The following is a 15,597-nucleotide window of genomic DNA, read 5'->3' on the forward strand; positions in this document are numbered from 1 at the left end:
CAAAATTAACCTGGGCACTCCAATTAAGACCTATCATGTAAAGTGCAATCGGGATTGGTGCCAAACCTGCCCATACATCTTTGATCAACGGTTTCGCTGTGGCAGTTGTCACCGCTGCCTTGTAAGAATGTTTATCTGCTGCAGGCAGAGAGGGGTTCTGATCTTGCAGAGACGCAAGGCTTTCCAGTGGGGTTTTTTGTTCTGTAACAACCATTTCTCATGTCTTATAATGCTTTAAGAAATGGAGCGGGTAGATTAGAGGCTTTTGTGGATCAGGAGGGGCTTTTTCTTTTTCTGGCTTTTTCTTTTTCTTTGTCTTTTTCTTTTTCATACCAAGTCAACTTATGTTCAGACAGGAAGAACGGGTTTCTCTGAATTTCTCTAACAGAAACCCGGAGACCGAGGCCACAGGGTTGGGACAAGCACCCCGGCACCGACGATGGGCTACTCTCTGGCACAGATTAAAAGCGCAATGCCAGAATAGCTGTAAAGAGGGCAAGAAGCTAGATTGCTTTGTAAACTATAATTAAAGATAATAGGTGAGAGCGCATAGCAAGACACAACACTAATTTTAAACCGATACAGTTTATCTGGCATCTTATGATTATTTACGTACATCTTAGTCCTTTCTGTGGTAACTAATTACAAGCTGATAGGAATCAGAATAAAGAGGCTGCCAAGTATGATTGAAAAAGTAAACGAAGAGAAATTAGATGTTGCCACATTAGGATAATTTAATGTGGAAAGAGAATAGGCTTCAGTCTCTTGTGATTTTCCTCCAGTCCCTTTTTTTCTGGCCTTTCACTGTCACAGCCAAGGAAACTCAGGGTGCTGTTAGGGGGTCAACCTGCAGAAGACCTCTACTTTGCATTCTCATCCTTCAAGGGCAGCAAGCAGTCTAAAAAGCCCCAATTCTCCTTATTTGAGGCACCTCAATTTTGTAACGGCAAAGAAAGGCATATTTGTTTGCAAGACATGCATTTTTCTCAGAAGATGGGATTAAACTGATAATGATGACTCCACAGCTTAGAAATGATCTCCCATCACAAGGTAAAGCAAAACTGTCTGTATTAAGTATTTTGAAAGGCATATATTTATCAACAGACCAAAATATTTTTAAAGTTAGTATAATACATAGTAATCCTCTTATTAAACCAATATCTTTTTTAAAAAAGAGAAAGTATCTTAAAGGCGGTAGCAGAAATGGAAGAGAGTTCTACTAAAAATAATATTAATAGAGAACAATAAAATTCCTATGCTCATTTGAACTATCCTATAAAGCTCCACAGCACAGGTATGATCACCGTATTCAGCTGTTTAGAATGATTCAAAGCCCCTGAAGAGTATTATTAGGTTTTTGCAAGCAATTCAACTGGACTTTTATTAGAAAGGTAAAATTAAACTAAATTGCTCAATGCAGAGTGAGAGCCCTTAAGCTATTGCTGAAAAGCATCCGTCCAGCCAAGCTAAACTCAGGCTAGCTCTAATAGAATTCAGCTAATTCATAAAATGGAAGTTTATCAGAGCAGTTTAAAATCCAAACCAAACAATAATTTATCTTTTCAAATGAGTCAAATTTGATGACTTTTAAACAAAATTCTCAGCGGGCAGAAAAATGTCCCACAGTATAACAGCAGTGCTTTATACCTCGAACATTGACACAACCTAGGTTCCAAAAGAAGAGAATAGTTTTCCCTGTGTGAGCGTAGGATATTTACTTTAAGCGATAAAAGATTATGTGGCTGGAAGCCCAAAGCACTTTATCTTGCGATGCCTCCAGTGTTTCCCTGAGAACTGGATGTAAGCAATGTGCCATTTGCTTTTTGGCTGTGTATATCTTTACTTCTTTCTAAATGTTTCAATCATGTTGGCTGTTTTGGAAGAAGTAAGTTCAATGGTTCTATCATTGAAAGAAAAGTACCTTTCTTATTACTTAAGAGAAATTCAGTCATATTTATCCCTTCGTTGACAGAGGGTAAAGCTTTAATATCTCAGAATAATGGACAAACATGAACTTATCAAGCCTAGGAGCTTGCTTCAGATGGCAAAACTACGAAACAGAAGGTAAAACCCAGATTCTCAAAGCCACTGAAGCATCTAATTGCTTTTGGTGAATGTGAGCCAGTTGCATTCAGACACTTGAGGATCTGCCTAAGTGACTTGCCCGAGGACAGGGTCCCACGAGTGTCACAGAATCACAGGAATCGAATCACACTCTGGGTTGGGAGGGATGTTAGGAGGTCTCTAGCCCAACTTCCCACCCAAGCGGGATGCCTAGGAGGCCCATGTACGCCGTGCTGAACGGGAAGGTCCTCAAGGGACAAATTCCGCCTTTGCGTCTATGACTCAGATACCACAAACCTCCGGGAAGAGCCAGAGCTGAGGGTAACTGCAGAATGCCTGCACTGCCAGCCATGCCTAGCCAGGCTGAGAAACCGCTTAGTTTCTCAGTAAATATTGTTTATCCCTCATGAACACAGTCTTTTGAATGACATCTTTATGTGTTGGGCCTTATGACAGTTTAATAACAAGTTTTAATTTTTTGCTCATCAGCTTTCCTGTTCACATATCATCAGCATACGACAGCAGAGGATGTTAGGGAATCTAATTAGTAAACAATTCCATACTGCTGATACAAGATGAAACATTCTTAAACCGATAAAAAGAGCACTTTAATCACTGTTGAATGACTTTCAATGCCAAGCGGTTTGTGCCATGTCAGAACATAATTTGAAGAAGATTAGAGTACTATATAAAAGAATTAATGTTAACAACTTCGTTAAAAAATGTCTTAAACAATGAGCCTGTCAGTTGTCACAGACTCTCCCTGATCTATTGTGATTAACGCCCCCCCCCCCCCCCCCAACAATTTCAACTGATAAACAATGCTAAAAGCGCTGGGCAACCTAAACTTTTTTTTTTTCCATACGTCTGTCAGTTGTACAGGGTGCTAATCACCAGAGCTGGGGGTCAGCCTTCTTTAACCTGCAACAAAGGCAGCGGGTTGCAATGATGAATACACAGGATAAAGAATTTGTGAGAAGCCCAACTGAATCTTTAATCATGCCTCAATGCCATTTCCGATCCAGTCAAACATTTGAAAGCTGCTAGGCAAGCACCACGCTATCAATCTTTCTAGCGTACGTAAAATTACCCGGGAATCTTGTTTTGGATTAAGTTGAAGAGTGTCTTAGTAATAAGGGTTCATCATTCTCTTCCGCAAATCATTTGTCAGTTTTGTAATACAATCTTCAACTGCAGCAGGGTGGGATTTATACAGCAGTTGCTGTTTATTTATAGTTGAGGCTCAAAGATCTCAATTATCCATCCTTCCAAAATCCTTTGTTGAGATGAAAATACTAAGTAGCTACTAGTTCACAGGCATTTATTTCATAACTGCTAGCTGTCAATTTGTAACTGATGGCACTGAATACAAATTAATATTGAATATCTTAACAGTAAAAGAAAAGGGGTTCTTGAGATACACTGTACGGTAAAACCCTCATTAATATATGTAATGCATCCGTTAGTATTCTAAGATACCATTTATGTTCCTGATAAGAAAACATATTACACAGTTAATGTTTAGTTTTCAGATTTGTCTACTTTCAAGTGCATGTTTATTTTCTAAAATTAGATTCCTGTTCTGAAGCAAGTTTGCATACCAAGCATATAAATAATAGAAACAAAGCCATAACTTATCTGTATATTTATCAACTATAAATGAATAAGATCTACTCTAAACTCTGTTAAGGGCACGCAGACAGCACTAAACATTGCCTGCCAGTGAGATGGGATCAGCTTCTTTGAAAAGAAGGGTTTTATTTTCTTATGAAAAATTAAGCATAAAGGCCAGTTATCTCAGTAGCCTGAGGTTAAGTTTAGCACCGTGCATTTTAAAAGATGGCCAGTGGAAAAAGGTGAATTCAAAATGACATGAGAGGCGAGTATTTGACAAGGGCCAGATTCAAAGGAAGCAGCTCAAGTGAAATTAAAAGGCAAGTGCTTCCTTAAAATTCTTCAGGCTCTTCCTGTTTTTCATCTCAGGACTATTAGACAAAGCCAACACATCCCTAACGCAAAAATACCAGATCCACACAACGGCACTGTGAACATACCATTGATAGTGGAGTACCTCATTACACAGCAGTGTGGAGATGAGGTAGTATGAACATACTCCAGACCATGAAACCAATGGGGTCTCCCCTACCTTCTCTGTGCCTCTGAAAAGCACCCTGAAGAGTTCCAATCCGTTCTGCTGGAGAGGGAAAAGCTTTCCACCAGCTAGCTTCAGCAAGGGTTATTTCCTGATTTGATGTGAAATCTAAAATCTCCTTGGAATAACAAACAAAATGATACGGAGCCTATTCCCACAATGATCAGTTCCAAATTGTTCAAACCAAACCCTAAAGTTACAGCTGCAATTTTCTATTCCTCGAGCCTCATCTTCACCTGGTGTAAACCAGCACAGCTCCCTTGCCTTCTCTGAGGCTCCACAGATTTGCAGTCGCTGAGGATCTGCTCCGTTGCTTGTTGCGAGCCTGACGTCGATATTCAGGGCCAGCGGCTGCAGGGACGTGCCGCCCGGCTGCTGGGGCGTGCACCCATCCAGCTGGCCAAGCTGGGCACAGGCTGGCCACAGTGGGCTGGGGGGGCCACTGCTCCAGGTTGCGGCTCAGCACCCGAGCTTTGGCTTACCTCCTGGGAGAAAACCGCCCTCAGAATGGATTTTTTTCCTTTTGGGATTGCTAGCAACCCCCTGGCTGGGATTGTGGTGCAGAGTTTTCTCAAAATATATTTATTCCTTGCTCCGTAATGTTAAAATGTTTCAGCAGATGAGTTGAATTTGTAGATTGTCCCATCAAGCCCAAATCTTTGCAAGCAACGCGGAGCGCGATGACCTCTTCTAAAAAACGCTAGCAAGTCTAAAATCACCATGCCCTCACCCAACCTTCAGGGTTCCCCAGTATCTGAAGTGCTCTTAGGAGCAGTCTTAAGAGCTGTTTGGTGGTATCAGCTGCAGCTGAGGCCACTCTTAGCTGAGGGAGCTACTTCTCAACTCCAGGCGTTACTTTGCTCCGTTTCCTACCAGGGTAGCTCAGAGCTGTGAGAGACAGTCACTTTTCGTACGATGCAGTGAACGAGTTTTAGTCTCGCGCGTGAGAAGACAGGAGAACTGTTCAGTTCCTGCTGCAGTCCTCTTACTCAAAGCAATCCCAGATGCACAGTTATCTTATGAGTAACACTCAGAATATGTATGTATTAGTCTCCTGTAAAAATAGGAGAAAACACGATTCCCTGATTGCTTTTTCAGCAAGGAAATATGAAATTGAGACCTGCCTTTGCTATTTTGGGTGAGTATGATAAACTGAAATCATATCTGCAGCTAAAAAAATAAAACTTTGGAGCTGCCAAATACGATCTAAGAAACAATTCAGGCTCAGCTGACTTCAGGTCCCATCTCCACCCAAATGCCAGCAGGAAAACGTGACCTGAACTGACTCTGTAATTACAGTCTTTTCAAAGGTCTCACCGAACCACATCTAAACCAGAGATTCTCAACCACCTCCCCTTCCCCCATCACCACATTTAAACCAGAAAAGCATCTCTTAGAAGATAATACAACAGATAAACCGAAATCTATAAGGTCTGCTTTTTTTTCTGGGATGTATTCCTTTTTCAATTAATTCCCAGCTACAAAGACTCAAAACTCCATCAGCTTCTCTACTTGCAAAGAATAGTTGGTTTCATGCTGCAACTTTTCTCAGCGTCATTAAGACCTTTACACATTTACAGTATTCTTTACATACATTATAGAAGATAAGTGTGCTATGTTCTTTGAGTAAGGAAACTGCAGTAGTTCACGAAAGAGGATTTGTTTTCAACTTTTGAGGCATTAAGGCCTAGTGATTATTTCAACTATTCACTATACACAGCTATATTTAACTTACATTCTGGGTTTTAACTTTGCAAAAGAAAATGTCCATTGTAATAAATGTATTTTGATAATGCACCATGTTGTTTGTGTTATGCAACACTCCATATGTTCTTAATTATGACAACGATAGTGCTTGAAAACTTCCAACCTCCAACATCCAGGGTTAAACAGATTGTCTGCAATCATTCCACAGGAAAAAAAAAACAACCCACAATACAGGATGTCAAGTCAGGAGAACTGGGTTGGTTTTCTCCTTTCAACTTTTACTTCCCTAAGTGAACTTGGACAAGTCGCTTCATCTCCATGTACCTCACTTTTCCCAGCTGTAAAATGGGGAGAGTATTATTATTTACCCACCTCACAGGGGACCAGTTCAGATTTATGGAGTGCTTTCACGCTTATTGTTGAAAAGCACTGTGTAAGTATAAAGTGTTATATTATAAACCATTGTTAAAATGTGTGGAAGATGTAGAACAAGGTTGGCAAAATAGCTGACAAAAATGTAATTACCTTTTAAAATGATGCATATTTTTCTCTATTGTGTAAACTTAATTCTTTAACCTGTGAAGTTCTCTGTTACACCGGGCCCTATTCCAGTGTCTTCCTTCTCTCACCCTGTTTCTTTTTGCCCAGCTCACAGAGAACTTGGTAAAACTCTTACCAGCCAAAACACCATTGAATTCTTCAAAAATGGATGCTTTAGAGGGAACCAGCCCCTGAAAGGGTGATCCATGGGTTCACCTCTCCTACCCTTTGCATATGCTAGAAAGAGCCATCGTGGCATACCAGGGGTGGGATTCAGTTGCCTAACAAGGGTCTTAAGACACCTGAGCTGCCTTAGGATATCGTGCATGCTCTGCAGCTGTCCTTCAGAAGAGCACAACAATTCCCATAGGTCCGGTATTGTATTTGCCAGCCCCTCACAGATATCTCAGATAAAACCATACAATGTTTAAGACAGCACCAGACACCTATGCCCGGGCAACCTGAATGCTCTTACCACAGCACCTGGAAGCACCGTATTCCTTCCTTTTCTCAGTATCTTATTAAAGTCCACGATCAGCTTCTGAAAATTGTTTCAAGCCTGACAGAGAGCCATCTTAAGCTTCAAAAAACTTTAATGAAGCATATGGCTTCACCTTGCCCAACCAGCATTTCAACAGCCGGAGCAGCAGCACGCCCCGCAGGCTGCTCACCCTGGCCTTTTTACTCACATCCCATTTCCACGCAGATCACTTCTGCATGTTCTTCTCCTGCCTGCTGAACTCCCATTCACACCTGATTTACACTTTTAAGACATCATTGCTCCACTGAAGTGGCAGTTTTGAACTCTGCATGCAAATTGCTACGATCCAGCATTGCTTCTCTTTTCTTCTCCCAGGCTAGTATGGAGCAGCGATGCGATACTGCACGCTCCTGCTCATTTCTGGATTTGGGAAAAATCCCCGAGGAAAATTATCAATCTTCATTTCAGAGTGTAACCGGGTAAGGGTGCAATCAGGTTGACCATATTATGTTGCTGTCCATGTTTGTCCCCTGCCCTATGTGCCAACACTGGCCAGGGGAGAGAGAAACAAAGTGCGTGTAAGAGACAGTCCTTGGGCATCACAGCAGCACCACTGGGAGCTGATCATACCTGAAAATCTCTGCCACTCACTTTCTGAGATTTTGCGATGTACATTTATATAAACATGAGTCCTATCACGACTTGTCAGCCACTGTCAAAAACGGAAATCCTGTGGAGGACATTGGAAATCCTCCTGAAACACATAAACTGCCAGCTGAGGGCGGATTCTTCTGGGCAAGGGTAATTTGAAGAGTTGAGCAAAACAGGTTGTCGACAATAAACATATCCTGCCAAAAGACAGATTAGATATGCTGCTGCAACTAAATCATCAGAATAGGGCTGGCTGGTGTTTGGGCATACGTAGATGACAATTCATTGAAATCACTTCTGTTATTAACTTAGGCTGACTTGAAATGTTTTATGTTTTTGCTGTACCTGACTTTAATTATATATATACTTTATATAAATGTATGTATACATACAGTAACTGTATATGCTGTATATATTTATATAGCTTTTTAATACTATTCCTAGTCAAAAATTAGACCTTTTTCATATGCAGTATCGCAAAGAATGTCATCACAATACTGACATGTGGCTTCTTCCTTCATTGCACAGATAATTTTTTAGACAGACTTTCATTTTAGAGATGAGTGAAAAAAACCACCCACACAACACAATGCTTTTTAAGCAAGTGACCTTTTGGGACAAGTATTTAACAAGCTGTTTGTTTAGGTTTTAAAGATAAAGACTGTTTTTCATCTGTTGATACACACACACATATGCACATACACACATGGACACACACATTTCAGTAATGCAATACATTGAAAAACCACAGGGTGTTATGATGGGGACATATCGTGGTAAGAAATTAAGTACTAACTCTGTCTTCCAGAAACTAATTAAGGGAATGTATTTTGCAATAATACAGATCTAGCAAACAGGCCTCTAAAGTCTAGGCTTAGAGCTGTAAGCCAGGCACTCCTGTATTATGTATGTGTGATTTTCATAGATAGCCTGCTGTAAAGTGTGCCCTGTTAGTGCATCTTTCAGGCTCAAAGACACTGGCCTTGTTAATATTTCATTTAGTACATACTGTAGAGTCTCATTTATATTACTTCTATAATTAATGGTGATAGCTTAGGCACTGCCTTTACAAGGAGAGATCCCTGTATGTTGGTCGATGGATAATGAGAAACAATAGATATTTCATTCACCAGCAGCTTGTTGCTAGTTAGTAGGAAATTATCGTGTGTACTGTTGCTTTAATTGCCAGGGTAAATAATGCTGCCGCTGTGTTAGTGAACATTTTAAAGCACTTGATGCAAATAGACTAGAAACAAAACAAAACAAAAAAAAAATTACCTTTATATGCTATACCTTAGCATAGGGAGTTAAAAAGGTATGTCTTAAAACATTTGCGTTCTATCATGCAAATATATCTTAATATGCATGTGCTGACTATTCAACTACTGTATTTTAGGAAATACAATTATGCTGCCTTTCTCTTCTCCTATGTAGACTGTAAATAACTGTAGATCTTTCTCTTGTTTTCCTATGTAAATATATGTAAATACTAACAAGCTATGCATGCTGATATTCTAGGCAATTTCAGGTACTTTTATAATCTGAAGGCATGTACTTGAACTGGTTTGTTAAAAAAAAATCAACTCTCTCAAATCCTTTAAAGCTCATTAGAAATTAAAGATTTCTTACTAGACTGGTTCCTTCAATCTCAGTCGCTTTTTTGTTTATTTTTTCCCCCGCTTTGCCAACACTGTCTCCCAAGACCCACCACCAAGGATGCATAGTCCAAGGCTGTTTTTTCCAAAGCGTGGAGTCCTGTCTCAGGATGCGATTCACTCCCCAACCGAAGATGCGCACCATTTAGTTTCAACACCAGCCCCATTTGTAAACCTCAACAGAGACTCGGAGCAGGGGGGAACTCTATCCCCTTTGCTCTGACCTCTCCTGTTTAATGATGTTTTCTATTTCATTTTCTCAGCCCATAATCCATCAAGTAAGGGTCTAATACCACTAGTGCCAGGGCTGGGTTTGGGGGCAGATGCCGCGGCAGCCCAGAGCACTCCCCACGTCTCTGGCCGGCTTTTTGCTCGTCGGCTCTGCAGCAGTCCGGCTGCTCACTCAGACGTGCTCCTCTGTTTGAACGTACTCTTTATGTTTCTTTTCTAGCATGCTTATGACTTTGACAGACTGTGAAAATAATTTGATAAATAGCTTGATAAATTTCCCCATCTCTTCCCTTCAGTGCTGCAACACTGTTTGTGGGAGCCTTTCAATTGAAGGAGTGTGAACAAAAATGAAATTACCTAAGCTTATAAATCAAGTCACCTCCTGCATACAGATTTGGAAGTGAGGTTTCAATTTAGCTCTCTTCTTCCTTCTTTTTTGTTCATGTAATAAATGAAGATTCCTATGAGGAAAATGGTACGAAGAAAAAAGAGATGCATTTATCCCCCAATACGGTAAGGGAAAAAAAAAAACCCGTCTGCATTATCTATGGAAACTAAATGCAATGACAACTTTTTAATCGAAAGAAAACAGCTTTCATGTCTGAAGATGCTTTTTCCAGAGTACATGTATAAGAATAAACACATTAATTGACAGGATCTTCGTGACTTTTTAAGTTCCTCAAACTTAGCTTGGTGTCTGGGGAAGATCTCTTTCCAGTCCTTGAAGATTCTTTTAAGATGAATGTTTAAAAAGCTGCGCTGACATGGGCATTATGTTCGAGTGCAAGCTGTACTATTCTTTAATAGAGGGCGTAGAAATGGTTCATAGGATTATTATCTTTCTACAGACAAAACCCATTACCTTCACACTAGGAGGGAAAAGCTAGTTTTTAACTTATATAAAACGGAATCAATTATCAATATCTTTGCATGGTTTCCCGGCCCTGCTGGAGAGCAGTCGCAGAGCTAAACACACAGAGCCATTTGGCAAAAGGGCTCCTTCCTATGCTGGGCTTCTTGTTACACCTTTCATTTAATAAAATCGCATCTGCAGAAGCAAAAATAAGTAGTGACGATTTGTATGCAGGGCTTCCACCCTGAATGTCACAAGAGGAGACAGGAATCACATTTGCAGACTGTTCGCCTGGCTACTGTTACTTTAGACTTCTTCCCAGTAAAAAGTGAACAAGCAAATAAAAAGCAGTCATCAATGCAAAGTTAAATGCAGTGGCAAACAGCAGTACAGGTCAGAGCATCCATACAGCGTGTTATCTTTGGTGTGGAAAAAAAGTGCTCCTTTAGCAACCTCTGCCATGCAATCCTTACCATCCAGCCTCTGAATAATCCTTTTGTTGGCTTTACCAGTGGCTTTTCAGTTTCCGGTGAGAAAAAGGAAAGACGGAAGGTTAGCGGTGGCTTTTCGTGGTGAAAAAGTCCACACACATCCATCACTTCTTAAACTACTACAAATAAAAGTCTTACATCTTTCGGTAGACAATGTCTAACCTCCTCCAACTGCGTCCCTCAGCAGAGAGATCGATAAGTGCATTAGCCACCCTTAAAAAGCTGTGTCCCCAGCTACTTTACGAGCACATGCAAACTCAGATGCACGTATAGGTGCAGTATGTGCAATGTATATAAAACATAATACTCTAGAAGCTGGTAATGGTGTTTGGGAAGGAAATGTTCATTATTAGACTCTTATCTGTTTATCCCATTCATGAGATCTGCTTCTACAAAGCGCGTAATGATAAATGGCACATTTGCAAATTATCTTCTGAGTGCTGATGAGAAATCAGCAACCTGCGAGTTACCGTGACTCTGAATGAGTACACTCCACTGCAAGTCTCGTTTGCCGAGCTGCCTGCCAAATGAGTGCATTAGTATATTAGGAATCTAATAAATTGACTAACAAGCATTTGATGAAAAATAGCTGTACCATCCGTTACAGTTATCATCACAGCCAACGAGGCTACTGGGGTTGGGGTTTTGAAGGCACCAGCTGCTGATAAAAGAGATGTTGCCGTGCTGTGCCACGCTCTCAGTGGCATCTCCCTCGCTAACTGTGAATCCTAACAAACTCTCAGCAAGACGTAGGACGTTCTTTACTTAAACTTCCCTCTGCTCCTTCATGACGCTTATGAGGATTTAAACCACTGCAGCCTTACTCAGTCCCGTCTTTCCCCTTTCCACTGCAGAAAGTAGGATGCTGGGATGGTGAGGAAAACTCTTCTGACAATCCAGCACTGAATGAGTTTCTCCGCCTGGGAAGGAGCTGGAGGAGACACTTTCTGTTATATGGCTCAGCACTGTTCAAACATCTAGACTGTGTTCACGTTCGCAATCTGTAAACTCGAAGCTTGTTAATTATGATCACAAACATGAGGCTAAAGGACCAAGAAGGCTTTCGCTATATTCACATTCAGCAGAGAGGCGCTGCATTATTTAATGTCATGCAATCAAATTAGTTTCAGGAGTGGCTCAGAGTCCTACTTCTAACTCAGGGTCCTTGTGGAAAAATTAAAAGTTGGGAAATAAATCTTCATACAGCATTTCACCTGTGTCATTCAGTGCTTTGCTGGATGTTTAAGAAGCCCAATTCCTTTTATGAGTAAAACCAATGATCCCCCCTCGTGCAAACGTCCTCCCTGTCTGGGAAGGAGCAAGCACCCGCCACGTTCAAACCCACAGGACCCGCAAACCTGAAGCAGGGTAATTAAACCCCAGGGTTAAGTGTATCCAGAGCCCTGTGGGAAGGTTTGGCCGCTCTCCCCAGCAAGCCCCGCACAGCCCACCCGATGCACTGTGGGTGCTCGCCACTCCTCCCACCGGCGCCGGAGAGAGGACGGCACATGGCACATCGCAGCTACGCGCTGTCCTGGCAAAGCCTGTGTGAGTAAATTATGTCTTTTCAGGCTAATTCTAGTAAGAGCAATATAGCCTTACGTTCAAGTTTCAGAAATCTTCTGCGTGCTGCTTAATTTGTTTAAAGTAGAGCGAAACCCAATTCATTATAAATGCCCACTTATCGTCTGCCGACAAATTCCAGCGAACGCTTTAAAACTGCACACGCGTAAGAAAAGCTCCTTCTGTACCTTCCCAAATTGCATTTCTGCTTTTACCTGAGACATTTGCAAGATCCCCCAACTCTGTCAACAGTCGCTCTCCAGTTTTGTTTAGCTTATCATCAACAGACTCTGCTTTTGTGAGTGGACAAGTCATTTGAGTGTGCACCACAGTTATAATGGCCTGAGTGACAGCTCAGCCAGATAAACACGAGAGAATAACAGACGTAGGAACAATCTGGGTATTCATTTTGTCCGTTCAACCGGGTTGAAAGGATTTGCCAGCCAAGGGCACAACACTTCAGGCTAATTTGCTCAGCCAAAGCACTGCCGGAGTGTAAGGCTGCAAGCAGATGACTGATGTTAGGGAGATCGGCGTCCCCAGATGAGGTACTTATTATTCACCTCTGCCTCATGGGAAATGAAAGCACTATTTATTCAAAGCATCCATTTGAAACAGGAAAACATATAGAAATGAACTTTGTTACAAAACTTGAACCCTTCTGACTGCTTCCCCGCTTTTGCATTAATTCCAGCTTCTTGTCCTCCTCCATGTTGTCCTGCACACTGCAGCATTTCTCTTTCCTTGCTTCTTCTTTCCCCCTATACGTCTGCTTCTCCTTTCCTTCTCACATGCTTTCCTTAGCCTTGTCTTCTGCTTCGCAGTTGTGATCCTATATCTGACACCAGGTACCTTTTCTTTGCCATTTGTCTTCCATTTTAATGCTATACCCACTCAGCCTTGCAAACCTCAGAGGCTCGACTCTATTTTCACAGTGTCTGGTATAGAAGTGGGTGCCCAGGATACCCTGGCTGCGTCTCACACACTAAACGCACTCTGCGATCTTTCGGCCGATATTAGCCCCGTATTCTGCCAGGAGCCACATGCTAGCAATGCGCCGCATCCGTCACCACAGGGTTAGTTAGGGAGCCGAGCAGCGCGGGACCAGTGAAGTGACGGTGCTGTCCTTGTTAGGGAAAGTTGTCTCTTGCACATTTGAAGCATCCTGTGTTCCGAGTGACAGAGCCACAAGTCCACCTGCTAATCGCGTAAAAATAAATGATGGGTAGAACAGCAAGCTTGTACTAAGAAAAGGTAAACACCGCTCTGACATATTCCCTCAAGCAAGCAAACAAAATAATAGCAGTTTACAGCGGAGGTTTGCAAGTTTGCTCCCATTAATTAAGTTCCATTTTCCAGAATGTTGAGTTTTAAGTCATTTTCTCCAGGACTGATTTCAACAACTCTTCTCTCCCACCAAAGAGCAAAGGCCAAAACCTGCCCTCAGTGAGAGCAGCAGGACTCTACCGGCTTCAGCAAACCGTGGAGCCGAGACACGAGGTGTAGCGGTGCCGCGGTAAATCCCTGAGCATTTTAGGAGGCAGGCGTCCCCGAGGAGCGCCCGCAGCCCCAGCGCGGCGGGCTGGGAACAACGGCCCTCGCAGAGGTGACGCACCAACAGCCTCAGACACATCACGGGAGGAATGTAAAGTGCACCTGACATTTCTTTTGATCTACTCCTAAGAAGCATTAAAAGGCACATTAATGTGCTGCTTTAGTGCGTGTTCAATGTGATAGTTGGAGACATAACTGAGCCTTTCACAGAAGTCTAATTGGGGAGAAGAATAAACTTATTGTTTCCTCCTCTGGACATGCACCCTAGAACATAGGCAGAGTTGACATTTGCATGAAGTTTGTTGCTGTTTTGCATTTTAAATCCAGGCATGCTAAATGTAGGTTGAATGATCACTTTGGCTATTATTAGGAAATCAGTACATGTCCAACAGTAATTCTACAGACGCAGTAACTGATACTGTGCAGTGGCATGTTTCTCTAATGCTACTAGACACTGAAATTCAAATATACAAGTGTGGATGCATGTATTTACATACATATAAATATTGCTCACTTAAAATACCAAGCGGACACTAATAAAGTATCTGAGCATGCAGCACCTACAGCTGCCTTTCATGCTATTGTTTCGTATTGCTCACAGAGATTCTCACCCGCAAATCATACTTGCGTTTAGTAACAGAGTTTTGTACATTGGGATAATAATACTTCTTGACCTCATCAGACTATGAAGCACCTTTGCATCTCTGTGCTTTCAGTTGCCATGTCAAAGTTCCTTTGCTCTTTTCAGACAACCACACAGTGAACAAACTGCAACAACAAACCAAGTAACAAAGAAAAAAGGAATGTAAAAAGAGAGCATTCCTACCCCGGTTAATCAATAGCAGAATAAAGGAAGCAAAGAAATTCAGGTGTAAGTTCCATAAGGTGAGGAACGACATTACTGGGGCATCCTAAATTTTGCTGAAGACTACTTATTCCTTGCTCCTATTTCTATCAGCTTAGGTGTATGTTTGCACATCTGGCCAGACCTATATTCAGCCGAACTCTATTTTCTTCTCTGTGCAATGCTCTTTCTTACATCTGTTATGCTGATAATTTATGTGTCCCTGATTAGCTCTATGCAACACCCTCAGTGCCTTATCTCTGGAAGGATTAGAGGGTTTATGCTGCCTTCTTCATTTGTCTGCAGCACTTCTTTCCAGCCTCAGCTAGGCTCCTTGGATAGCATTCTGTGCTGCAGTACTAATGATGCCAATTCTGTTATACTAAGACATGCACCTCTTAAACTCTTTTGGCAAAAGACAGTCTAATCTGCGAGAACCATTAGCTTCCTTTTCCTGAAGCTCTCACTCAATCTAGCCACAAAATTGTAATGCAAGGGTAGAGGAGGCTGAGAAATGGAAGCCCAGAGAGCTCTGCTGCTCAGCTCCGTGTCCTGGCACTAACCAAAAAGGATGAACCTGCGCTGCCAACGCATGCCAAGTCCGCTGCAAGAAAACAGTGTGTCCTGATCAAGTTAGGCGGGTAAGATAAAAGAAAGGATTAGGGAAAGCAACTGCTCTGGGTACATAATAGATGGATGCAGAGGTCTTCTGGATCACACAGGTGGAAACCCATGCAATTCTGTTCTTTTTGTACGATATTTATAAAACACCATCAGTTCTTTCTAGCTGGTACCACCTCCGGATTAAAGC

General features: G+C 41.8%; 1 protein-coding gene across 2 annotated transcripts in view; it reads right to left on the reverse strand.

Moving 5' to 3' along the window:
• Positions 1–15,597, reverse strand: part of WWOX (WW domain containing oxidoreductase) — a 535,055-nt gene that overhangs the window by 841 nt on the left and 518,617 nt on the right. Inside the window, exon 9 of one of the 2 annotated variants that reach the window (XM_075039972.1) lies at positions 10,808–10,849. The exons of the other annotated variant lie outside the window; for it this stretch is intronic. Coding sequence (XP_074896073.1) covers positions 10,808–10,849 — 42 coding nt within the window. The remainder of the gene's footprint in view (positions 1–10,807; positions 10,850–15,597) is intronic. 2 annotated transcript variants of the gene reach the window in all.

The sequence above is a fragment of the Buteo buteo genome, chromosome 11, assembly GCF_964188355.1.
Source record: "Buteo buteo chromosome 11, bButBut1.hap1.1, whole genome shotgun sequence".
In the NCBI taxonomy this organism is placed as follows: Eukaryota; Metazoa; Chordata; class Aves; order Accipitriformes; family Accipitridae; genus Buteo; species Buteo buteo.